Source organism: Arvicola amphibius, chromosome 1 (assembly GCF_903992535.2).
Source record: "Arvicola amphibius chromosome 1, mArvAmp1.2, whole genome shotgun sequence".
In the NCBI taxonomy this organism is placed as follows: Eukaryota; Metazoa; Chordata; class Mammalia; order Rodentia; family Cricetidae; genus Arvicola; species Arvicola amphibius.
In genome coordinates, this window is record NC_052047.1 from 145,621,628 (window position 1) to 145,648,163 (window position 26,536).

Consider the following 26,536-nt stretch of genomic DNA (forward strand, 5'->3'; position numbering starts at 1 on the left):
GCCATAGCTCCTCCCCTACGCTCGTCATTTCCCAACTTCTTCCCGGCTCCTCGAGAAACGCGCCTTTTACCCGGAAGCCTCGCCCCTCCGCCCTCCTCAACCACACCCCGCCTCCTTTTTCTTCTGCACGCCTGAGCAAAGCATCCTTTGGGAAGGCCCGGCCTCTGGGACAGCCAAGTAGCGCCAGAGAAGCTCGCGTGCGCAGCGAGGTTGTCTCGAAGCCCCGCCTGTACCCTAAGTCAGAGCGCAGAGCCACGCCCCCACCGTTTTTTTCTGGACCTCTTCCACGGACGTTTTTGCCAGGTTTGATTTTGATATATCATGAAAGGCTCATTCCTGATACCAAAGGTGGCGTCTGGTTTGCTTTCTGTCGCTGTGATAAACACATGACCAAAAGCAGCTGGGAGGAAAGGGTTCACTTCACTTTATAGACCATATAGTCTGTTATGTAGAGAAGTTGAGGCAAAGACTGAAGCAGAGCCCAAAGACGGTTGACCGCAGCATATAGGCTTGCTTCAAAGGTTGCTCAGCCTGCTTTTTTTAAACACCATTCAGGATCATCAGCCCAGGGGTAGCACCACCCACTGTGGGCCAGGCCCTCCCACATCTATAAACAGTTAAGAAAATGCCTCCTGCTGTGCTGTGGTGGCACTTGCCTTTAATCCCAGAACTAGGGAGGCAGAGGCTGGCGGATCTCAGTGAGTTTGAGGCCAGCCTACTCTACTAAGCGAGTTCCAGGAGAGCTAGGACTGTTACATAGAGAAACCCTGTATCGAAAACAAAAAACAAAAAACAAAACCTGCCTCAATCTTCTGTACAGGCCAATCTAAAGGAGACAGTTCCTCAAGTGAAGTTCCCTCTTCCCAGGGGTTTTTAGTTTGTGTCATGTGAACAAAAACAAGGCAGCACAGTTGGGTAGACACTCGCGTATTTACACGCGAGTCACCTGGAGGGAGCTCTTTCTCATCCCTAAACCTCTTGCATGCAAGCGAGGTAGATGCTTCTCCAGGTCAGGTCCCTCCTCCTCAGCCCTTTTCCCTCAGACAAAAGCCAATTCAAACCCTTCAAACTGTTCCAAGAAAGTTCTTAGAACAGAGCCTTGCTGGATGGGGTGCAGCCTCAGCTGGACACCTGTGAAGGGGAGGCCCGGTGTGTTAAGAGTTACAGCTCTGAGGGGAAGGGATCTTCACGACAAGTGTTGCAGCTCTGAAGGCAAAAGTATCCTGGCAGGGCAGTTGGGAACCAAGGAATACCACAGGTCACACCATGCAACAAACCTCACATAAGAGATTTCTTGGGAAAGATGTAAGAGGGTGGCTGCTTCTGCTCAGGTAAGAAGCAGAGAACTGAGTGGGGAGGCAGGCTTTATATAGGGTTTCTGGGGGGCAGAGTTTTCCAGATTGGAGATTTTCAGGGTGACATTTGGTGGGATTTCAAGTCCTGAGTTTGGGAAAAGCCCAGGGATTGGTAGAATTTCAAGCTCAGGGATTAGTAGGTTTTTCAAAATCCAGAAGTGAGGTTGGACTTTTTACCCTACCCTGTGACTGCACATGTCAGTCTTTGACAGTTAGAAACAACTCTCAGGAGCCTGGGAACCATTTTCAGGGAAGGTCTGTCTCTACCATCAGACAACAAACTCTACTGGCCTGGACTGAGGCAAATTGAACTTGTAGGGTAAGAAGTCTAAGTCCACTTTGAAAAGCTACCAAACCCCACCAATCTCTGAGCATAAAATCCCATCAGTTCTTGGCTTGGCTTGACATATCACCAATCCCTACCCTGGAAATCTCCTGCTCAGTTCCCTGCTGCTTCTCACTCAAGGAGAGACAGCAACCCTTATGTGTTTCTTCCAATAAATCTCTTGTGTGAGGTTATTGTTTGTGGTATTCTGTGGCTCCTGACAGCCAGGATACCTTTCCCTTCAGGGTCGTAACATCTGCATTAGGGAAACTTTCCCTCTCAGAGAAGCCACACCTCCACTGAGGAAACATTCCCCCTCAGAGAAGCAACACCTCTATGGTGGTTTGAAAGAAAATGGGCCACCAAAGGGGTGGCACTATTAGGAGGTGGGCCTTGTTGGAGGAATTGTGTCACTTGTCACTGTGGGGGCTTGCTTTGGGGTCTCTTTTCTTAAGTTTCACTAAGTGTGACAATCAGTTGACTTCCTGTTGCCTGCAAGATGTAGGACTCCCAGCTATTCCTCCAGCACCATGTCCACCTGCATGCCACCATGATGATAATGGACTGAACCTCTGAAACTATAAGGAAGCCCTCCCCCAACAATTAAATGTTTTGTTTATAAGAGTTGCTGTGGTCATGGTGTCTCTTCACAGCAATAAAACTCTAAGACAGCCTCCACTGGGGAAGCCTCTCCCCTCAGCTGTAACACCTGTATTAGGGAAGTGTTTCGAGGACCTTGGTTCTTACCACTTCTCTAACTCCTGAGACACCCCTCCCCTAAGATCCTTCTGTGTGGCTTTCTTGAATCAGACTTTAAATGTGACTGATTCTGGAGGTCACATAGCTGCACTGTATCCTCTCGTTTTGCCACAGAAGGCCTCTCTGAGATGTGCAGTATGAGGCTAGTGCCTGCTACATTACTTTCCAAGGACTTCAAGGCGGTTTGTTGTTATTTTATCAAAACCACTTAAGTCTTGGACTGGGGAGGTGGCTCAGTTGGTCAAGCGCTTGCCTTGCAAGCAGGAGTTTGATTCTTAGAACACAAGTTTCAAAACAAAGCTGGCATGGTGGCAACTGCTCATAATCCTAGCTGTGGGGAGTCAGAGACCACAGATCTCTGGTGTCTTCCAGCCTGCCAGCCTAGTCGACTTGGCACAAGGTCCATACTGGTAAGAGCTTGCCACAAAACAAAACAACAACTCACAGGTGCTGGGAAATGACACCTAAGTTGTCTTCTGGCCTATATGCATAGGCCACACACACACACACACACACACACACACACACACGCACACACCCCACCTCTTGACGTGGGCCCACCTGGGCGACTGATTGGTGACCTTTTGCTATTAGAAGGCTGAAAACTCCAATCTTAGATCAAGCTACAACCATTCTGAACATATGCTCTCATTAAAATCATGCTTTTACAATGCACACACAGACCACACTCCATTTCACCTCCATCCTTTCCGAATGCCATTCAGTGCCCTGTTCCCTACTCCATTAACCCTACATTGCAGGAGTAGACTGAAGATTCGGTTGCCTGGCTCTACCCTGGCTGCCTTGCAAAACCCCTTTCAGCAATTGGCACATTGTGTAGCTGACAATTAGGACCTAGTTTGGTACTGCTCTCAAGGAAGGCTAAGACATGTCATTCAAAAACAGCCACACTGGCCAGTTAGTTAGTCTAGTCAATCAGCGAGACCCAGGTTCAATGAGAGACCCTATTTCAAAGGACAAGATGAAGAAAGATAGGGGAATACCCTTGATATAGGCCTCTCATTTCCACAGGTGCACACACACACACTCATACACACACACACACACACGGTCCAATTTGAAAGGATTGCACTAGTCAAATATGAGATCATACAACACAGTGTCAGTAAGTTAAAAAAAAAAAAAAACCCACTGGTCCATCCCGATAAAAGTAAGTTAATGGCTTCGGTTGGCAAGATGGCGTAGCAGGGAAAGTGTTTGCTGCGCAAGCCTAGTTACCTGGGTTCAATCCCTGAAACTCACATAAAGGTAGAAAGAGAGAACTGGCTCCACAGAATTGTCCTCTGACCTCCTCACAGGGGTCACAGTATGTGCCCCCCAAATGAGCACACACGTAGTAGTTCTCAACCAGATCTCCTGCATATCATATATTTACATTATGATTCATAACAATAGCAAAATTATAGTAACAAACTAGCAATGAAATAATTTTATGGTTGGGGTCACCACAACATGAGGAACTGTATTAAAGGATCATAGCTTTAGGAAGGAAGAGGACCACTGCACTAAAGTAATAAATAAGAAATATATTTTTCTGTCTTTTTGACATAGGGTTTCTCTGTGTAGCTCTGGCTGTCTTGTTACTTGTTCTGTAGACCAGGCTGGTTTCAGACTCACAGAGATCAACCCGCCTGTGCCTCCCTAGTGCTGGGATTAAAGGCATGCACCACCATTTAATTCTTAAAAATTTTCAAAAGTTAAAGAGTTGAATTCTTGATAGATAGAAAACTATCAAATAATAAATAATAGTTTAATAATAAGGTTAAAGGAATGATGAAATCAAGTCAACTTTTTGTACCAAAAAGTAACCGATGCCCCCAAGTGTCCGCAATGAATGCTATGTCACCAGGGTCAAAGAATGCTTGGGAACTTTGTATTTACCAGTCTCAAAGTATCAATCCACTTATTTACTCATTAATCAAGAGACGGCGAGGGGGGGGTGGGGGGGTGGGGGGTGGGGGGATGGGTGGTGGTGGAGAGATGGTTCAGAGATTAGGAGCACTGGCTGTGCTTGCAGAGAATTCAGGTTCGATTCCCAGCACCCACAGGTTGGCTGGAACAACTCCAATTCCAGGGGTGACCATGTATGTTTGTATGTATGCAAGCAAAGGCGGCCAGGCACCCTGGAACCGAAGTTACTGATGGATGAGCTACCATGTGGGTGCTGGGGATTGTAACCCTAGTCTTCTGGAAAATCAGTGAGTACTCTTAATTGCTGAGCCATCTCTCCAGCTCCCTCCCACCCCATATTCTGCATAACCTATTATTCTATAAAATGTGTGCCCTGACTGGATCCGATCCCGGGGTTTGAGAAAAGAGCAATATAGGACGTTGTTGGGCAGCTGGGGCACCAACAGGCAGACAGTGGCTAATAGTGCTGAAGTCATTTATGTTTTCCGTTTGTTTTGTTGTGGCAGCAGAGGAAACTGTCCCTGGCTGGAGGTGGGGATGAGGGTGGGGACGAGGGAGTGGGGGTGGCGGGGTGGGGGTACTACAACTAACTAATGTCAGGTGGCGGGGAGGAAAGAGATGAAACGAAAGAATGAAACCTAGGCAGCTGTTTACAGTTGCTGTTTTAAGGCTCAGGGGCCTTGAATGCAGGTTGGGCTTTCCCCAAAAGCCTTCCTGGGGACCAAGGTGTGACTGAGTCCTGTCTGCCAGGGAGCCTGTTGGGCTGTCAGGCTAGGGCTTCAGCCTTCTGCACCCCTCCGCGAGCTGCCCCCTCCTTGCGGGGCTGGTCTCGTCTCCTGGTCCCATCACTGTGCACCAGATGTTCCTTTAGGTAGGAGCTTTGCAGCAGGGTAAACTGAGGTGTTGGGACGGGCGCGCTCCGAGCCTGCACGGTGGAGTCCATATTTGCATCCTTTCGGCCACCAAGAATACCCCGGGGAGGGGTGGGATGTGTGCGGGGGCGGGGGTGGGGGGCTTAGGGCGTGGGCGGGGCGGGGCTGGCCCTGCTGTCAATCTCAAGCCCGCCGCCGCCGACTGGCGGGCCTGGTGGGCTTTGAGTCAGCTCACTGTCTTCACCAATCTCCGGGCGCGGCTCGCGAAATTCACTCCCAATTGGTCTTCCATGACACTACGTCACCTTGGGGGCAGAGCTTCAGGCAGACACTTGGGGCACGGCTGGAGAGCGCGGGTCAACCGCCTAGACTACGCAAGCAGGTGAGGTTCTGCCTGCACTGACCAGGACAGAGTCCGCGAGTGGGACCATACACACAGACGGGGAAACGGGGGGCGTCGAGAGCGCAGGAGAAGGGGCCGTATGTACAGATTGTGGGGGGGGGGGCAAGTATTCAGCAAAGGAAGCGGTGTGTGAGATAGGAGGATGTGCTTGTGAGCTGAATGTGTTTTGTCGATTGGGGCATGCGCGTTTGCACAGGTTTTGGGGCGATTGGGGAACCGATGTGCAGATTTGGGGGCGTGTGCGCAGGTTAGGAGACCAGTGTGCAGATCGGGGGCATGTGCACAGGAGAGGGGGCCACGTGCTCGAGTTTGGAGAGATGTGTACTTGGGGAAGAGGACTGTGGGCCCGGTGCCGGGGGTGGGTGGGGAGAAGGTGCTTGCTCAGATAGGTAGGTGAACCTGCGAGCAAGTATGGCGGTGGACCTTGCTTTACTTTGCTTAGCTGGGGCCCGTGGGTAGGAGAGGTAGCCATGTCCTGTGGGATGAGGACCCAGCTCCCTGGGGGACCTGCGAATGCTCAGGCGTAATAGGGGCAAATGTAGATACACCCCTTGGCCCACGCTCCTACCCCAGGGTACATACATCTTAGTGAATCTCGTCAGTAGAATCTGAATGATTCCAGTTAGTCTCTCACGAGACAGATGGATTGCTTGCTGGCATGAGGGTTCTGGGAATCTCTAGGCATATCTGGCCTCCCCAGGTTGTGGAGAGTTCCCCGTCGCCCTAAAAGATCAAGATGGTTTTTAGAGGAAGAATTCAAACAATAGGACATCTTCAGTTTTTTGAGCTGCTTCTGATAGAATCTTCCTGAAAGTAGCTGAAGGACATAGCGGGTCTGCATGCCAGGAAGAGGTGCACCGGGCAGGGTACAGTAAAGCCATGCTGCCAGAAAATTTGGTAAAAAAAAAAAAAACAAAAAAAAACAAAAAACCAGAAAGCAGAAAGGTGGCCCAGTAGGTGTGTAAAGGATAATCCGTGGAACAATCTGGGAGGGGAATGAGGCCTGGGATGGACTTGAGGGAGGAGAAAACACTTTGTTTCACGTCTGGCGTTTATTTTGGAACTTCTGTAAAGCAGAGAGCCTGTAGCTTTGTTTAGAACCAGAAATTCCAAAGAATCAAAGATGGGGGGGGCGGGTCATTTCCTCCCTTGTTGGGATCATGTTTATTTTGGGGGGCTTCAGGAACTGCCGTTCCTCCACAGGACCCCAAGCTTTCAAGACAAGTCAGGTCAGAGTTCTGCAGTCGTGGGTCCCTCCAGAAGGTAGCCTCACTTGACTTGGGGAAAGTGGTGGGGCCCAGTAGACTCACAGATGCCATTTAACTACAGAAGCTCGTCTGTTGGAAAAAGAGAGGAAAGCTCAACTTGTCCCCATTTGTAATGCTCCTGGAGGATCCAAGTGGAACCCCTCGTCTTCTGAGTCCTTCTTTGATAGGGGAGGGGCTGGCCTCGACTGACACCTGCAGAGCCGGCTCTTTGTAGCACTGGGTGCCAGAGCATCTGATTTCTCTGGTGATTGTCAGTGGGTGTGACATAAGTTTTCGTGTCCATACAAGGCACTGCAGGAAATCCTTGCATCTGCCTGCTGGCACCGCCCCGCGTGTTTCCCAGGATAATTTCCTCTCAGTACATGCAGGTGGACATGCTTCTCACCACTCATCCATTTCCAGGATTCGCTGCCTTTTTGTCTTAAAATACAGCACCATACCTGGGCTAACGAATCTCCAGATGGGACACCCTATTGCTTCTGGAAAATTCCAGTGACGTGGAAGGTCCCTGGAGTCTGATATGCAGAGTTAGCCATGTCATCATTACTCCGCTGCACCCCAGTGTGCCAGAAGTGGAGCCTCAGACCCAGCCTTGCATCCCAGGCCGCGTTAGCAGTCAGCGTATTGCCCTGCCTTTCCCTTCCCCAGTGTCTTGTCTGTGAAGTAGGCGGGTGTGACATTGCTCCTTCTTCAGGTGGGCTGGGCACCTGGCTCTTGGTAGCTGCTGGTGATGGGGTGTGTCACCCTGTGACAGCCCCAGCAGCAGCTCCTTTAGTCCTACCTTCCTTCTGCACCTTCAGGATGTGGAATGACTGAGCTGTGGCCACTAAGGTCTGGTGATGTCTCACACCCTCCAAGGCGAGGTCTGAAAGGCTCCCCTTCCCCCAGCACTGCCCTTGGGAGTGTGCTCACTGCCTGAGGCTCGAATGTCCAGCTGGCAACAACCATGACACTCCCCTGCAGCCCATCCTCCCATAATTTCTGACCTGCAGAAACCATGAGAGATACCAAAAGGTTTGTTTTGGTTTGCCATGGCCCCGTAACTGGATGGTTCGTCTGTATGGCTCAGCATCACAGGTTTGTGCTTTCTGCTGATTTGGTAGCTGTCTGCTGACCTCCACGCATGCTCCCTTCACAGGTTAACTAAATAATAATAATTAAAAGCTGTGGTGGCATACACCTATAACCCTAGTCCTTAGGAAGTGAAGGCTAGAGTCAGAAATTCAAGGTCATTCTCAGCTACATAGCAAGTTTAAGGCTACATGCCCATTCAGAAGGACAGATCTGCCACCTTCCTCTGTCCTGGGTGTCACCTCTCAAGGTCACATGCATCCTGCTTTTAGAACCAGCCATGCTGGGAGCAGTAGTTTCTCTACAGGTTGTTTCCATCTCAGATGTTGGCCCCCTGAGAGGCCCCTCCCCTCAGATCTACCTTTCGTGGAGGTAGGTGAGCACTTTTTGCTTTTGTTTTTCGAAGTGTCATTGAAATCATCCCACTGCCCCAGATGTGACGGATGTTTTCCAGTTGCTGTGTGGCTGTGGATGGTGGCTTAGTGTGTCCCTTGACTGTCTCCTGCCTTTGGCTTTCTTGACCTGGGTCATATTATTTCCTTTTTTCTTCTTTTTGTTTTTTTTTTGGGGGGGGAGGTTGTTATTTGTTTTGTTTTGTTGTTTTGTTTTGCTATTGTTGCTCCGCTGACCTGGAACTCACTATGTAGACCAGGCTGGCCTCAAACTCAGAGAGCTGTCTGCTTCTGCCTCCTAAGTGCTGGGATTAAAGATGAGCATCAGTGTGCCTGGTCCATTGGTTTCATGTGGAACACCAGGGAACCACCTTCATCTGTCTTTATAATGATGATCAACACAAATCCTCGGGGCCATAGACTTATGTGCCATAGGACATTGAATCTGTCCCCGATTCTCTTGCATTCCTGTAGAGATTGGTTCCCAGTCCAGGTTGTTTTCTGAGCTACTGTGTTTTGGCATCTCAGTGGTTTCTAGAATGTGCCACATGGGAATGTGCCAGCTTCAGGGTAAGGGACGGACGACTCCCGGGAGTGCCAGGATGGTTGTACATGTGCAGGTGCAGTGTCAGCATCCTAGAGGAATCTGTTAAACATCTGTGGCCTACCTGTGCTGGGTTCAGCACTTTTGAGCCTCTATGAAAATCTCCACTCGCCCCCACCCTGTGCTCAGATGGACTCTGTTGCACGTTGAATGACAAGCCCTGATCCTGTCCTCTGCTTGATATCAGCAGTGGACTTGATACGTGCAGTGTGGATCCTTACCTGCCTTTGACTTGACATTTCCGCTCCCTGGTGACTTGGTAGCCTCTGTTGAAGGTGTATCTCTGTATACGGATGAGGATTGAGCAGACCTTGGGGGACTTCTGAGCCTGGGCATGTCAAGAGCCACTTCTAAGAAAAACAACTTCATTCTTGTTGTGAAACCTCTGGCCCAGAGGTCAAAGGTGATTATGTCGCTCACAATGCCTGTGTGCATGGGCAGCGACAGTGGGGCGCTGCTTTAAAAACTGAAGAATGGGCTGGAGAGGTGGCAAAGATTACTGGCTGCTGTCCTAAAGGACCTGGGGTTGCTGCCCAGCACGCATGTGGTGGCTCACTGTAACTCCCACAGGTCCAGGGGACCTGACATTCTCTTCTGCCCTCCGTAAGTACCGCATGCACATGGCGCACAGACATATATGCAAGCAAAACCCCACACACATAAGATAAAAATAAAATCTCTACAAAGCAGACCCCAAATGAAGAATCAGTGCACCGGTCACATGTCGGTTGTTCTGCGAGGCTCGGGAGTGGAAGGGACTCCCTTCTACCCTTGGTCCCCTCTACCCAGCTGCCCTGCAGAGGCTGTACTTTTCCATAGAACTGGAGCCTGCAACAGAGGTGTGGCCAGAGACATGCCCTCCAAATAAATTCAAAATATTTACTTTTATATTTTTTATATTTTTTTATATTTTTTCAGAGTCTCATGTAGATCAAGCTGGTCTTCAACTCCTAATCCTGCTCTGTCTCCCGAGTGCTGGGATTATAGGTGTGCACTACCATGCCCAGTTTATGTGCTGTTGGGGATGGAACCCAAGACTGTGTGCATATACCAACTCTACCAACTGAGCCACAGCACCAGCCTCGCTGGCTATTTTAATTACACTTTATTTACTTTGTGTGTGTGTGTGTGTGTGTGTGTGTGTGTGTGTGTGTGTTTGAGGGGGTATGCCATTGTGCATAGAGGTCAGAAAATAGCCTTTAGGAGTTGGTTCTCCCTCTACCACCCGGGTCCCAGGATTGAACTCAGGCTGTCAGCCTCAGCAGTGAGCCCCTTTACCCACTGAAACATCTTATCAGCTCTTTTTTTTTTCATCCTAGAAGATGCATGTTATTGCTTGGTATGGTGGAGCACAGTGACGGGAAGGCTGAGACAGAAAGATTGTTGTGAGTTCTAGGCCAGTCTAGGTTACAGAGTAAGACCCTGTCTCCCCCAAACCAGAAGATGGTGCACTCTGTGGGCAGCATTGTTTAGTGCCTTTAGTGTCAAGGTCTGAAGTTCTTTCCTCATTGGCTTTCGCAATTTTCTAGCATGTTAGATTATCAGAGAGTAATGTTGGTGCCAAGCTTTATATCCTTGGGGCTTATCTGTGAGTCAGGGCCAGAAGAATGCTACTCTCCTCTGTTGAGCCTCCTGGAAGGCATGTGGGCACGTGGCCCTGGGTTTGCTGTGGTTAGTGTAGGCACCAGAGATAGAGGAGATAGGGGCACTGTTGGCTGCTTCATGGGACTGCAAATGGGGTCATACGCCATGTGCACTATGTGTGCTGCTAGGCAAGAAAAAATGTGACAGCTGCTGGGGCTGGGCTGTCAGAAGCAGGCTGATAGATCCTGGCAGCACAGGTTCTGAGGCAAGAACTGCTGGAAAGCAAGGACTTCTTAAAGGCAGGCTGGCTTTTCGTTTTCTGAGTGTACTTTGTGTGCCTGTACGCACATGCATACACCACATGCTTTTGGAGTTTGTCAGTGGCTCTCTGTTTTCTTTGAGGCAGGAGGCAGTCTTTCTTTTAAACCCGGAGCTCTTATACAGCTAGTGTCACTAGGCAGCTTGTTGTGGGAATCCTGTTTCTGCCTTCTGGGGCTAGAATTACAGATGAACTGCCATGCTTATTGGGCATTTGTGTGAGTCACAGAGATCCAAACTCTGGTCCGTAGGCTTTTGAGCAGGCAAGCACTCGAATCTCAGTCCTCTTCCCCGTCTGGGGCAATTCTCTTTCCCTACATCCATTCTACAGATGGTTGTGAGCTGTCATGTGGGTGCTGCCAATGCTCCTAACCCGAGCCATGTCTCCAACCTCCTTTAACAGCTCTTTGAATCCATTTTCTAGGTCTCATGCCGGTTTTATTCTATAATGAGCTTTTTTTTTTTTTTAATGTTTGAGACAGGGTCTCACTATTTAGTGCTTGCTGGCCTAGGACTCACTGTGTTGGCTAGGTTAGCCTCAGACTCATAGAGATCCACCTGCTTCTGCCTCCTGAGTGCTGGGATTAAAGGTGTGGGATTAAAGATTTGTGCCACCAAACCCAGGAAGGAACAGAATTCTAATCAAGAAAAAAAAAAGTTGTTATAGAATTTTCCACTTACTGCCTCTCATTCAGTTGACTCTCAAGACATCTAAGCCTGCTGTTCTCCCCTTTAAATTTTTATTACATTTAAAAATCGTGTGTGAGCCGGGCGGTGGTGGCGCACGCCTTTAATCCCAGCACTCGGGAGGCAGAGGCAGGCGGATCTCTGTGAGTTCGAGACCAGCCTGGTCTACAAGAGCTAGTTCCAGGACAGGCTCCAAAGCCACAGAGAAACCCTGTCTCGAAAAACCAAAAAAAAAAAAAAAAATCGTGTGTGTGCGTGTGTATAAACATGTGCCATGGAGTATGAGTGGAGGCCAGAAGACAACTTTTGGGAGCTGGTTTTTCTCTGCCATGTAGTCCTGTGGATCAGACTCAGTTTGTCAGATTTGGTGACAAGCATCCTAATCTGCTGAACCATCCTGCCAGCCCTGCTATGACTCTAATCCTGTTTTCTCTGATGACTTTTATGAGTGTGTAGTTGCATGTATGCAAATATGTGTGCACATGTGTGTATGTGTAGGCCACTGGAAGTCAATGTTGGGTGTTCTTCCTGGCTCTCCCACCTTAGCTTTTGAGATAGTATCTCTTACTGAATTTGCAGCTGGCTGGTTTGGCTAGACTGCCCACCAGAGAACCCCAGGGATCCTCCTGTCTCTGCTTCCTTCCCAGCACTGGGACTGCAGGGCCTCTGCTTGCGAGTCTGAACTTTGGTTCATGTGCGTGCTGGGGACTGAACTCGGGTCCTTATGCTTGCACAGTAGATACTTTACTGACTGGGCTCTCTCCACTTAAAGTCCCTCTGTGGGCTTTAAGATACCATTTTAAATCCCTGGCTTTTAAAAACTTTACAAACTAGATTTATTTTAGAGGTGACGGGGAAGCGCTGAGTGGGGGAGATACCTGGAGACCTTATCTATGAAGTGTCCCCCAAGGTGCTTACTGTTCTAGGCCCTGGTGGCAGAGGGATGAATAGGGAGCTGCCTTCTACTGGAGGGAGGCGGACAGTGCACATACATGAACCCAAATAAAACATGTCTGCACTGTGAGCATTAAATTAAAGGAACAAGTTACCCAGGAGGGAAGCCGCTTGCCGTTAGATGGTCATAGTCTACTGAGAAGGGGGCCTCTCATACTAGTGCTGAACAAGAACCCTTTGAGCATGCTCAGAGCAGAGGACGTAGTGGGCACTACAGGAAAGCCGAGAGACATATTCAAAGATGGTGACGATTCTTTGTGTAGTCTGGCGGAGCAGGGTTGTGGCAGACAGAGTGAGTCCTTGCCTAAGAAGGACATCTACCACAGCTGGGAAAGGAATTAATGAGCTGGGTCAGAGGTGGGAAGGCCTGGTTGGAGGGAGGAGCCTAAAGCACCTTCTCCCCCCATCCTCAAATCTGGTGTGGGTGAGCAGGTGCTGAGAAGCTGTAAAGGGCGCCTGTTCAAGTCCTGGTGGGGGTCTGGCTTTCTGAGACAATCTGAGACCCTCTTCTTCCTTCAGGACCTGATGGCTTCCAAATCACAGCACAGCGCCCCCAAAACCAAGAGTCTGAATGGCAAAGCTGAATCTCAAGGCCAGTGGGGCCGTGCCTGGTAAGGGGCTCACGTATTTTACTAGCTATGGAGGGTGAACTGTGATCTCAAGGGTTTCAGCCTCAGGGATGTTATGAACCTAGAACCAAAAAATCATTATTTTATTTAAAGACAAATGAAAGATAAGCTGTTTCCTATCCTACAAAATAAAGTATTGGAACGAAGACCCTGAAACCATTTTGGGTAGACTATCCCTTGTCTGAAGTTCTTGGGGCTGGAAATAGTCTCATGTCTGAGTTTTTTCCCCTTGTATATTGAGATATCCGGGTGTATATCCTGAGCTATCTTAGGAAGAAGACTCATAAGCACCTGTGCTCATGGCCTGAAGGTAACTTACTGAGGTCTTTTCAGCATGCTATGTTTTAAATGCAACTTGTCACCTGAGGTCAGGTGTGCGACTTTCCTCTGCCTTGCTCTGCCAGGATTCTAGGTATTTCAGATGGTCTAAGGGCCATCTGGATGAAGCCCTGCCACCAAACTAGGGGCCCTGTGTTGGTGTCATGGTGTTCTTTCTGCCATTGAGCCATGTGAGTGCCTGGGTGTTAAAGAGTCTTCCCTGGCTAAGGACCAGGAAAGCTACTGACCTTGAGGGTCATGAAGAGCCCCCTGCCCTCATGTCTGGGCTTTTTGTTGGTGGCCACAGATAGGACACCTTCTGGTGATGACACAGGAGCAGCATGAGTGACCCGTGTTGGCTGGAGAGTTTGCTGAATGGATACCCTTGCCCATCAGGTTCTGAGTGGTGTGGAGAGTCCCACACATACAAGGACACCTTGGAGACCCCCATGTGGCCCAAGGAGATTGGAGGGCATGTCAGAGACCCTTGTAGGGCTCCAGGGACAGAGCAAGTCTCAAAGGGATGGAAGGGTGTCTTAGGTACCCCGCCATGGGGTCTGAGGGACAAAGGGGAATCTCAAGAGTCCTCCGTAGGGCCCAAGGAATGAAAGGGACATTTCAGAGACCCCTGTGAGGTTCAAGGGCTGGTAGGGTGTCTTAGAAACCTCCATCATGGGCTCCCAAGGACGGAAGGAAGTTTGTACGTTCCCTGGGGGGCTTGAGAACAGGAGGCTTGATGGTGACCGCCCTTTGTCCTTCTCTCAGGGAAGTGGATTGGTTCTCCCTGGCCAGCATCATTTTCCTGCTGCTCTTCGCACCGTTCATCGTGTACTACTTCGTCATGGCATGTGACCAGTACAGCTGCTCGCTGACCACCCCCGCACTGGACATAGCCACCGGTCGTGCTAGTCTGGCAGACATCTGGGCCAAGACACCACCTGTGACAGCTAAAGCTGTCCAACTGTACACCTTGTGGGTCAGCTTCCAGGTCGGTCCTCTGCCTTGGGGCTGGGTGCAGTGGATCGGGTCTTGTCAGAGAAGCAGACTTCTAACCCGGTGGTGCTCCCATTCTCAGGATGGAGCAGTTGCCTAGTAGCAGTTACACAGGGCAGGAAACATCTGTGTGTCACCTTGTATCCATCATGGTTTGTTTCTAGCCCCTGGCTGTAGATCAACAGCATGCCCTACCAGGCAGTGAAGGAGCCCCAAGCTGCTGCTTCCACAGGTTGCCAGAGAGTCCTGGTCAATGGTGTCTTTGTCTGTGATACAGCCTCTTTAACCTAAACTAGGTCACTAAGCAAGAGCAGCCTTCACAGGTTGGGCGTTGGGCAGGGTGTGTTGTTAAGTCTACACCCAGGACAGCGTTGTTAAGGAACCGCGTGAAACACGGGGCAACTTGCTTTTCCCAGGCGGGATTTTGTATGGAGACTCCTTGTCTCTCTCTCCAGGGTCCCCCTCCTTTTCATTCCCCTGGTCCTCTGGGTGAGAAGGATAGCACGAGTCATGGGAGCCAAAGCATAGAAAGAGCCCAGCTGTCCAGTAGAGGACAGGTAGAGTACCATTAGACTGTGGAAAGGATGAGCTCTGGTACGGGCTTCTCTTTGGACCAGTGTTGGAAACAGCTGCCAGACGCTAAGACCAGACCGAGTATTTGCATTGATGTGAAACATCCAGATGTTTCATTCTCACAGGCTGGAAGGATTGGTGGTTACCAGGGACTGCTGGGGGCAGTTGACAAGGGGAACAGGGTGTCCCCTTTTTTAAAATTAAAAACATTTTTTTTAGTAAAGATTTATTTTGCTGGGTGGTGGTGGTAAATACCTTTAATCTCAGCACTTTGGGAGGCAGAGGCAGGTGTATCTCTTGAGTTTAAGGCCATCCTGGTCTACAGAGTGAGTTCCAGGATAGCCAGGGCTACGCAGAGAAAGCCTGTCTCAATGCCTGCTCGTCAACCCCCCCTCCCCGCAAAAAAGAGATATATTTGTTTTATGTGTGTGGGTGTTTTTCCTACATGTGTGTAGTACCCAGTGGAAAACAGAAGAGTGTGGCAGAGGATCCCTGGGAAGGGGCTTACAGATAGTTGTGAGCTGCCATGTAGGTGCTGGTGCTGGGAATCGAACAATATCCTCTGGGTGAGCAACCAGTGCTCTTTCTTTTTTTTTTTTTTGGTTTTTCGAGACAGGGTTTCCCTGTAGTTTCTAGAGCCTGTCCTGGAACTAGCTCTTGTAGACCAGGCTGGCCTCGAACTCAAAGATCCGCCTGCCTCTGCCTCCCGAGTGCTGGGATTAAAGGCATGCGCCACCACCACCCGGCACCAGTGCTCTTTCTTAACAGCCAAGTTGTTTCTCCCCCATCCTAGGGTTCTCTTTGGTAGCATCCTAAGATCAGACTGTGGTAATGGTTGCCAGGGCTTGTGAACATATTACATGATCTGAACCATGATGTTGAAATGGGGGGGGGGGCTCATGGGGTGTGGATGGAATCTCAGTGCTTTTTAAACGGCTTTGAAAAGGAGTTGGGAGGACCCTTGTGTTCGACTTAGAAGGTTACAAGGCTACAGCCAGGGGTAGGATTTTACACATTTGGTGGGAAGCCTGCCTCGCTCCTGGAGCAGTAAGCTCAGTGTCTTGTATTCATATGTGTACAATAGAACCGGACCAGGTCAAATCACACAGCTATCCCCTGCAGGCTGCCAATCTTTCGAACTAAAATTCTGTTTCAGGTGCTTCTTTACTCCTGGCTTCCTGACTTCTGCCACAGATTTCTGCCAGGCTATGTGGGAGGTGTCCAAGAAGGCGCCATAACTCCAGCAGGTAACCTTTGCTCCTGAGCTGTTAGCTGTCTTGCCCTAGCCACCCCGTGTCCCTGGCTCTCGGAGTTCTCCCATCCTGCGTCCTAGACAAGAACTAATTTAGTTTGGATGTGATCCACCAGGCATCCATGCCATTATAGACATGGCACCTTCCTCATTCAGGAGTGCCGTCCCTGACTCTGCTGTCTTGCGTGCCACTACTTCATAACGATATGTCAAACCCAGCCTTACCACTAACCCATGGGTCATCTCTAAGAATCCTCAAGGAGCCCAACTTCATACACTAATGTCATGGGTTGGAATCCTACCTCTTTCTCTAGCAGGGAGGTCTCAGAGAGGTACTGCAGCAAACACAAGTGGAGCCTGGGAGGACATAGGGTTGGCCTTGCCTTACCTGCCACTTGATTGACCTTCCCAACACCTTACAGAGTAGAGGTCCCCCACTCTGGCTTTAGTAGGAACAGCCACTTTCTCACCGTGTGAGGGGTGCCACTGGTATTGAACAGAAGATGCCCCTTCTGGAGTGGTACCTGGGGGCTCCAGTCAGGGGTCTACAGCGGCAGAGGCCAAGGAGCAGGTAGGGTATGAGGCAGGTACACAGCCAGGCCATGTGACCCACCGAGAATGCTCTGTGTGATTCTCCTTCTGCAGGGATTGTAAACAAGTATGAAGTGAATGGGCTGCAAGCCTGGCTCATCACTCACCTCCTCTGGTTTTTGAATGCCTACCTCCTAACCTGGTTCTCCCCCACGATCATCTTTGACAACTGGATCCCACTGCTGTGGTGTGCCAATATTTTGGGCTATGCTGTGTCCACGTTTGCAATGATCAAGGGCTACCTGTTCCCCACCAGTGCTGAAGACTGGTAAGTTCCTCAGCGGCTGGTCAAGCCTAGAATGGATGGTGAATACCTCCACCCAGGGTTGTCTGCTCCTCTGCAGACAAGTGGAGAAGCCCTGAGCCGGGAGATCTGGGATCAGCCATTTGGAAGTCTGGATTTTCTTGCTTTAGAGGTAACCAAGGCTACCATGGGAGCAGTTAAACCAGAAGGACAACTTCTGACTGAGGCAGAGGTAGATCATTGTCTCTTTCTTTGGATTATCTCTTGTGAAACAGCCTTAGCCTTGTTATTTTTACTGTAGCTGCTTCCCAGGAGAGCCCTGCTTGCTTGAAGCAGTCTCAGGGAAACTGAGTTAGAGGCCAACCATCCAGTTCCATTCTGTCTACCTACCCATCCATTTACTTATCTGTCCATCTGTCTATCCACCCACCCACTTATCCTCTATTTACTCGTCCATCTACCCACACAACCACTTACCTATCTGCCCACCTGCTCACCCATACACCCACCTATCTATCCACCCCTCTATCCATTCATCCACCTACCTGCCAACCCGTCCATTCATCCACCTATCGTACACCCACTCATGTATCTATTTATCCATCTGCCTACCCTTCCACCCATCTTTCCACTCACCCACCCATCCATTCACCCATAGACAGATATTCGGTGAGGTCTTCTGGAGTTTTTAGCTTAATCTGGGGATCCAGATGAGAACAGTGCATCTCCTCCTGAGCTGTTGGTTTGACTTTGGGGAACCAGCCTCAGATGAGAATGCGGTGTGACTTATGTTTCCCTGAGGTTACTGCTGTACTGCCTTTTGTGGCTCCCAGAGCTGTCACTGCTTTGGCAGATGTGATGTTTTAGTTCTTTCTGCTTAGCCCTACTGTGGGAAGTAGACATGAGAACCTGCTATCCTAGCTAGCAATAATCCCTGTGTGTGCACAGTAGGCTATACCTAGGAAGGGCCACCATCCAGACTATCTCAGCCCATTCTCTGCCCCAGTCTGGGGTCTGCTGTGGGGCCGGGTGACCAAGACTGAGAGGGGTCACTGAACTTGTAGAGCAGCTGGAAACATGGGCCTTGGAGCTTAGGCTATGAGCACGGGGCACTTGCTTCTTAAGCCTGTATTCTGTGTCTCTGCTGAGCACGGTGCACTGTGCGTGAGAACAAATGCAGATGTGGGGCTGAGGGCGGGGCTGCCATGTTCTCCCTGCGTGAGCACTTTGTGGTCACAGCTACATCCATGTTGCCTCCTTCACTTGCTGGCACCTGAACATTGGTGTCCATAAAGCTGGATGGGCCACATGTCTCAAGATGCGCTAGTTGACTAAATGTGTCTTTGGAGGGCAGGGGGATATGGCTCAGTGGTTAAGAGCACTGACTGCTCTTGCAGAAGACCTGAGTTTGATTTCCCAGCCCTCACATGGCAGCTCACAATTGTCTGTAACTCCAGTTCCAGGGCATTTCATGCCCTCTTCTGGCCTCTGAGGACACTGTACACATAAGCATGCAGGTAAAACACTCATACAGATAGAATAAATTTTAATATGTCTTTTGTTGATGTTTTTTAAGCAAATTCACAGGCAATTTCTTCTACAACTTTATGATGGGCATTGAGTTCAACCCCCGTATTGGGAAGTGGTTTGACTTCAAGCTGTTCTTCAATGGACGCCCGGGAATCGTGGCCTGGACCCTTATCAACCTGTCCTTTGCTGCCAAGCAACAGGAGCTTTATGGCCATGTGACCAACTCTATGATTTTGGTCAATATCCTGCAGGTAACTTAGTGTGCTTACAGCCAGGGATGGTGGGGCGTTGCACCTGCTGGGCTCTGGGAAAGTTCCCAGCATGCCATCTGTTCCGAGCTGGTTCCGGGTAACAGTGGGCACATGCTGAGAATCTACCATTACATAGATGCCTGTGCCCCTGTGCTAGCCCCAGGAGGGACAGGGTAGACACAATACAGTGTGGCCTGCAGTCGGGCTCCCTTACGGACTGCACTCAGCATCTGGGAGTACGGGGGCTTTGTTAACCAGCTAGAGAAGGGGCACCATAGATATGCTCCAGGTACACAGTGGCCTGTGTAGTCTGTGTGGTGGGAGAGGTTAAGACACTGAAGAAAGGCCTCTGTCCGGAGCATCGAGAACTGGGGAGTTTGTGGCCAGGTGGGACCAACATAGGTCCCTTTGGGGATTTCCATCCACTTCTAAGTAGTTATCACTCAGGAGACTGCAGCAGGAGGATTGTTGTGAGTTAAAGACTGCCTGGGTGCTACATATTTAGTTTGGAGAGCTACCTGGACCAGGAGGTGAGATCCTATTTTAAGAACAGCAACAAGACTTAGAAGATGACTCTGGTTGAAGCGCTTGCCTAAAAGCATGAAGGCCAGGGTTAGGGTCCCCAGAAGCCAAGTCAATGCTGGGTGGATCTGGTGGCCCCACCTGTAATCCTGCCTCAAAAGGCAGTGGCAGGGGGTCCCAAGAACAGGCTGACTGATGAGACTAACCATACCAGTGAGCTCTGGGTTTGACTGAGAGACCTTGCCTCGATGAATAAGGTGGAAGACTTCAACCTTTGGCCACACACACACACACACACACACACACACTTACTTGTGCACGCACGCAATCACAGATAGGCACATACACCTGCATATGTATGTGCCCACACATGTACCACATAAAAATATGTGCAAAGAGAAAAAAAAAATTTTAAAACAAGTAGTGAGAAAAATGCCCAGTGGGGCTACAGGGTGCCAGGTGAGAATGATTGCAGAGGAAGATGAGGCCAGCAGGAAGCCATGGGCACAGCTCAGGCTGGCTGACTGTGCTGGGGTGGGACCAGACTGGATGGGGTAGGTCCCTGCCTCCCACCGGTGGGCTCTGGTCATTTGCACTTGTGGACCCGAGGAGTGGGTGAAGTGGCCAGGACCATAGCCTCAGGGAGGAATCTTCTCTGTGGTCCTCCATGAAGCCCCTCCTTTGCTGGGGCACAGAGCTGGATGCAGAAGAGACCCACTTTTCCACAGAGCACTGGGGTCTGGGCATCTCAGGCCAGCTTCCTGTCACAGCCAAGGCTCGGAATGCTGGGACTGTGCTAGGCAAATGTTGTGGGCAAATCCCAGCATGCCTGTGTGAGGTGCCACATCCCTTTATAAGGGATTGGCTAGGGCAGGGTGCTCTGACACTGTTGCTTATGCAATTGTGGCTACCACTTTAGCAATGAGTCGAGTCTCTGGAAGACTCTCTGTGTCTCAGGTTTATATGGTCTCATGTGCCCTTGAGGTGGGAAGTGAAGAGCAGGGTCTTTGCTGTTTGCCTATCTCTGTGAATGGAGCTCAGTCTCCTTGGACACCATAGGTGTGTCATGGTTCTGGGACACTCACCCTGTGGATGTCTTTGTTGGTGTCTACCACTCAGGGATAGTCCCTGAGTCCTTCCATCCTGAGTCACCTCTGCTGAACTCCACATCTCATGTCACCTATGGGAGCTATAGGTGGGAGCCCTTCCTGCTGATGGGCAGTGGCCCCTCCACCCCACTGATTGCTCCCAACCCCTCTGTAACCAAGCTGCTTAGCAGTATCCCGACTGCCCATCCCCCATCCCTCCCTTGCATGGGGCTGAAGTGGTAACAGTGGTGGCTCTGTCTCACAGGCCATCTACGTGCTAGACTTCTTCTGGAACGAAACCTGGTACCTGAAGACCATCGACATCTGCCATGACCACTTTGGGTGGTACCTGGGCTGGGGTGACTGCGTATGGCTGCCCTACCTCTACACGCTGCAGGTGAGGAGCCAGGGTGGTGGGACAGGGCAACCAGCCTCATGGGCACTGCCTGTGTGGTCTTCAGTTGCTCCTGGCTGTCCTTGAGCAGACACACGTGCTGAGCTTGCCAGGGTGTTATAGTCCCTGGGGCTCCCTGGACCGGTGTCATCTCCCATGAGGGGGAAGTTCCTTGTGTCACAGATATGCTTGACCCATCATGGGATCTGGTTCCCACTTCACCCACTCTCTATTGGAAGTACCAAAAGTACAAAGTGCACTTAGGGGGCTGGAGAGATGGCTCAGAGGTTAAGAGCACTTGACTGCTCTTCCAGGGTCCTGAGTTCAATTCTCAGCAACCACATGGTGGCTCACAACCATCTGTAATGGGATCAGATTCCATCTTCTGGTGTGCACGAAGACAGACCATTCCTATACATAAAATATATGAGTAAATAAATCTTAGGAAAAAGTACTCAGTGGTGTTTCAAGAACACAGTACATTTTTTAAAAGTGTGTTTAACACACCTGGCCTAACAACTGTAGCTCAGCCTTCCTTAATGCACACATGGTCACAGCTGGACAAAGTTATCCCACGTAAGGCTTGAAGAACTGCTGAGAACTGTACAGAAATTGAGCAGCAGAGTGTGTGGAATGGCTTTTGAAGCATCTTAGGCTGATCCATTGTAGCCACCTGTAGTTGGCCTGGGATGACCTGGGATTGCACCCATGTGAGCATGTCCTTAGTCATCCCTGCAGTCAGAGCAGAACCCCCAACTCAACCAGACAAGATGGAGCCATCAGGGTGGCCATCAGTCGTTCTAGCTGGGCTGGATGTCTTAATCCCCACCCTTTGGCTATGTTGGCACCGTGGTAGTAGTGCATGCAACTGCACATCAGAGGTCGGAAGGAGTTCAGAGCAGCACAGAAGGCTGTTGTTGGTCTTTCCAGGTGGCCATCGGTGAGGTGGGCCTCTGGCAGCTGGTCACAGAGTTGATGGTGACATGGGCTATGGAAGTGGCCTGGCTACCTGTGCAGGGGTGCTGGGAAAGCAGTTGTTCCCAGCGAAGGGGAGGGGTGGAGGGTAAGGGCTTGGACAGGTGCCAGCCCCAGACTTACTCTGACTGCAGGTCCTCACCAACTCTGAGCAGCTCATGTTGTCAGGGTTTCCACTGATTGGGTACCCGCTCATGGGTCACCCCCTTGTATCTGCAGTGCCAGTGTGTGAACTGGTGGCAGAGACTGCGCTTACACAAGTCTTTCCATCTAGCAGGCCTTGTTTCAGCCTCAGGATACAGTGGCTTCTGCATAGAATGGTCCATAGATTAAGACAAACATGCATTGGAAGCATTTTTTAAAAAACTTGCTGCTGGGCCTTCTTGAACACCCATGTGATCCCAGCTCTTGGGAGGTTGAGGTAGGAGGATCAGGAGTTCAAAGTCACCCTCAGCTATGTGATGAACTCAAGGCCAGCTTGGGCTACATGAGACTATATCAAAACATAAAAAACTGTGTGCTGAATGAATATGGAGTTTTTTCTATGTCAGTATTCCCTAAATAGTGTGGTCCAGCAATCATTTGCTGAGCATTTACATTTTGTTTTCAAGACAGGGTTTCTCTGTGTAGCCTTGGCTGTTCTGTAACTCACTTTGTAGACCAGGTTGGTCTTGAACTCACAGAGGTCCTCTTGTCTCTGCCTCCCAGTGCTGGGATTAAAGGCGTGTTCCTGCTCTACCACCACCTGACCAGCGTTTACATTTTAATAGGCTTCACATACACAATTACACATTTCTGTTATTTAGTATATTGTAGATAATGAGGCATCTCCTTAATCTAGAGGTGACCACATTTATAGGAGGATGTGCACAAACCTGTGTAGTGTAAACGAATACTACATTGTCTCTTGTTCTTTTGTTATCTTAGATTTCTTTTTCATTGTCAGTGTGTTTGCGTATGTTTATGCCTATAGTACAGGTGTCCCCAGAATCCAGAAGGGGGCGCTAGAACCTCTGGCATTGGAGTTCCAGGCAGTTGTAAGCTGCCTCACATGGATGATGGGAACCAAATCTGGTCCTCTGTAACTGCCGAGCCGGCTCCCCAGACCTGTTTTTGTTACTTTGAGGTAGTCTTGCTCTGCAGCCAAGGCTGGCGGGACTCACCATGAAATGAAGCTGGCCTTTAGCTACGATCCTCCTGCCTCAGCCTGAGTATGGGATACCACATCTGTCTATATACCTGTCTCATATGAAGGGATTGAGCACTATGGAGTTTTGGTGTTCATGTGGGCATGCTGGAACCCAGCCTTTGTGTTCTGGGGCATAGGCATATGGCTTCGAGATGTGTATATACAGATGTATTCTTATTCTGTATTTGTATTTGGGGTCTCTTGAGGAGCATGGAGCCTGGGAGGCCCCAAGCTTTTCAGTGGGGTTCTGGAAGCCAGGAGAGGGCTGTTGTTGCAATTCAAAATAAAAGGCTGCATACTGGCAGCACCCCCTTTTCCCAAGGGGAGCTGGTTTGAATGTTTTGAATAAAGTCCCCCCACATTGTGGGTGTTCATCTGCTTTGCTCAGTGCTTGTTTAAATGTTAATCTCAGCTGGAGAGGTAACCTCAGGGCTTAAGATGTACTGCGCCATCAGGAGGACCAGAGTTCAGATCTCAGCACCCAGAGGACAAACTGGGAATTCCGTGCATCCCTGTAACTGTAGAGCAGAGACAAAAGGATGACTGAGCCTTTTCAACCCCTAGCCTAGCCAAGGAAACTTGAGCCCCTGGTTCAGGGAGAGACTCAGCCTCAAAGGAGAAGGTGGAGTGTGTCAGAGGAAGACACCAGACGCTTTCTTCTGTCTGGTTGCTTCATGTGTGCTCAGGTACATATGCATGCACATACAAATAAACAAGTAAGGCCGGGCGGTGGTGGCGCACGCCTTTAATCCCAGCACTCGGGAGGCAGAGGCAGATGGATCTCTGTGAGTTCGAGACCAGCCTGGTCTACAAGAGCTAGTTCCAGGACAGGCTCCAAAGCCACAGAGAAACTCTGTCTCGAAAAAAAAAAACAAAAAAAACCAAATAAACAAGTAAATGTTAGTCTCCTTCACAACTTAGGGTTGATCAAATATAAGTGCAGTGGTCTACCCAAGTTGATAAATAGAATCAGTTGTTGTTGCGATATATTCAGATTATTTTATGTGTTATGTAGTTTACTTTTGTACAGTAGTATGTGATTTACCAACTCCAACCAATGGTGATCCAAAGACAGTTTTTAGCCCTTATGATGATACAAACACGGTTGTCTTCATGGCCCAGAATGCAGCAACTGCAGAACCCAGTGAATCAGAAAACAGTACACCCTGTAACCAGGAAGGGTGTTTGGAGGCTGGGTGTATTCAGCCTGTTTTCCTCCTCCCTCCCTTCCCCTCCCCCTGTCTCCTTCTGCTTGCCAGTCCTTGGAGTTGAACCCTGGACCTTGTGCTTGCTAAACAACTGCCACATCTTCTACCCTCCCTTTTTATTCATTTTGAAACCGGGTCTGATGCTGTTTCAGTAAACCGATCAAGCAGGTCTTGAACTGCGGTCCTCCTGCCTCATCCCCCTGAGTCCTGGGATTCCAGGTGTGTGCCACTATGCCTGGCTCTGTGTGTGACTTAACAGAAAAGGAAACTGGTGTGACACCTCCCCTCTTACCCTCTCTCCCCACAGGGCCTGTACTTGGTGTACCACCCTGTTCAGCTCTCCACTCCCAATGCTGTGGGCATCCTGCTGCTCGGCCTGGTGGGTTACTATATCTTCCGAATGACCAACCATCAGAAGGACCTGTTCCGCAGGACAGATGGGCGCTGCCTCATCTGGGGCAAGAAGCCAAAGGCCATCGAGTGCTCCTACACATCAGCCGATGGGCAGAAACACCGCACCAAGCTGTTGGTGTCAGGCTTCTGGGGTGTGGCCCGTCACTTCAACTACACTGGTGACCTGATGGGCAGCCTAGCCTACTGCCTGGCTTGCGGTGGCGGCCACCTTCTCCCCTACTTCTACATCATCTACATGACTATCCTGCTCACCCACCGCTGCCTTCGTGATGAACACCGCTGTGCCAACAAGTATGGCCGCGACTGGGAGCGATACACGGCTGCCGTGCCCTACCGCCTGCTGCCTGGAATCTTTTGAGGACCATCCTGGGATGCATAGGGAGGTTTTATTGAGTGTGGAGCTGAATACATGGGGGGCTGGCATCCTGGCTTCCCCTGCAGGGGCATCAGTTTACTCATCTGGAGAATGGAGAGCCTGGTGCCCAGCAGTGTCTGACTGGTGGCAGCTAGGGAGCGGAGTTCACACTGAGTCCCCAGCAGACTGACTGTTTTCTCTATTCAGCATCCTGAGGGCAGACAGCCGTGGCCCTTTCATGTCTGTCTTCATGTTGGGAGCCCACAATCTATGCTGCCCAGATGGCTTAGGCTTACCACGTGTCTCCTAGGATTGGGCCAACCTATTAAACTGGAGACAATGTGGGATCTAAGGATTTTGATAATGCCACCTTCCCCTTCTGTTCTGCCATGCTGGGCTGGGTCCCTAAACCATTTTTGTCTGTAGGCGTGTGTAGTCTTGATTAGCAAAGGGCTCAGAGGACATTGTAGGAGGAAGGCTTTTTGTTTGGGTTCTTGTTTCTGATTCTTAACCCCAGGAATACTAGGCAGTGGACTGGGTTATCCAGGGGCACTGCCCACTTCACAGTCTCTGGCTAATCTGTTAAAGTCTTTGTGACGTAAGACAGAGTTTCTAGTACAGGACTCCCTGAATACCCACCCACCTAGCAGCTCCGCCCCCTGCCCTCTTCCAGAAGGTGCTTCTGTTTACCCCAAGACACTTGGTTCAGGAGTAAACAGATTTGGATTAGACAACCCAGAATGTATCACCAGCCAGTGGCCTCAGCCACACCTTCCCCAACAGGAGTTCCAGTGTTGGAAAGGGCACCCAGTCTCATTAGGGACACTGGCCCCCAAACTCAGGGCATTCTGTAAAACTGGATAGGATCCTCTTCACCTTGCGGATAATTCTTTGTATTAAATCTGCTTTTTAAAATGTGTCACACTGTGCTGTCTCCTGAATGGGCCTGACCAGTTCAGGGGTAGGGGTAGGGGTGTTATATGGTATAGGATGGAACCCCAGGAAGTATTAGAGCTGGTGCATAGGGCACTATCAAAGCTTCATTGACATTGGGGTGAATGTCTGTACTCTGTAATCCCTTCCCCTTCCCGGATCATTTGCTTGTTGGGGTAAGGAATCCATTCTATTTGCCAGTGACAGAATGCCAGCATGGTTACTGCCCCAAACAAGTGGAGGAGCCACACAGCTGAGCCTGCACTTTTGTTTCTGGAGAAGCAGAGGTGAGTAGTGCCCACAGCCCGGGCACAATTGATCTGCTTCCGGTTAGAGCTGCTTAAACATTGGCAGCTGTTCCTGGAGAGAGAGCCGGAGATTCCACCACCCTAACTTGGTGCTCTCCTGGCCTGTCTGAGAATGTGGACACGGGGGTTTCAGGCATCTCTATTGGCCACACATTGGCACTTTCATTTGTCCCTTGAACAGAGTCCTAACTGGAGGCTGGGGTGTGGTGGCTGTAAACTTAGATACCAGGTCCCACTGTTCACAT

At 50.0% G+C, this 26,536-nt stretch overlaps 1 protein-coding gene across 3 annotated transcripts; it reads left to right on the plus strand.

Moving 5' to 3' along the window:
* Positions 1-5,559: 5,559 nt before the first annotated feature.
* Dhcr7 (7-dehydrocholesterol reductase) lies at positions 5,560-25,969 on the plus strand. 3 transcript variants are annotated; one of them, XM_038314906.1, is made up of 8 exons: positions 5,560-5,625; positions 13,044-13,135; positions 14,237-14,459; positions 16,194-16,284; positions 16,935-17,148; positions 18,701-18,905; positions 20,781-20,912; positions 24,589-25,969. In XM_038314906.1, exons 2-8 carry the CDS (start codon positions 13,050-13,052, stop codon positions 25,051-25,053), a joined length of 1,416 nt encoding a protein of 471 aa, XP_038170834.1. In that variant the 5' UTR covers positions 5,560-5,625; positions 13,044-13,049; the 3' UTR covers positions 25,054-25,969. The 3 variants fall into 3 exon arrangements, with proteins under 3 accessions (XP_038170834.1, XP_038170844.1, XP_038170850.1); XM_038314916.1 differs by having other exon boundaries at positions 5,617-5,723; XM_038314922.1 differs by lacking the exon at positions 5,560-5,625 and adding an exon at positions 5,637-5,660.
* The last annotated feature ends 567 nt before the right edge of the window (positions 25,970-26,536 follow it).

Excerpts from the sequence above, each read along its gene's own strand:
- Dhcr7 (XM_038314906.1), top strand. The coding sequence starts at position 13,050 with ATGGCTTCCAAATCACAGCACAGCGCCCCCAAAACCAAGAGTCTGAAT. Across the intron at positions 13,136-14,236 it reads GGCCAGTGGGGCCGTGCCTG|GGAAGTGGATTGGTTCTCCC; the intron begins GTAAGGGGCTCA and ends TCCTTCTCTCAG. Across the intron at positions 20,913-24,588 it reads CCTACCTCTACACGCTGCAG|GGCCTGTACTTGGTGTACCA; the intron begins GTGAGGAGCCAG and ends CTCTCCCCACAG.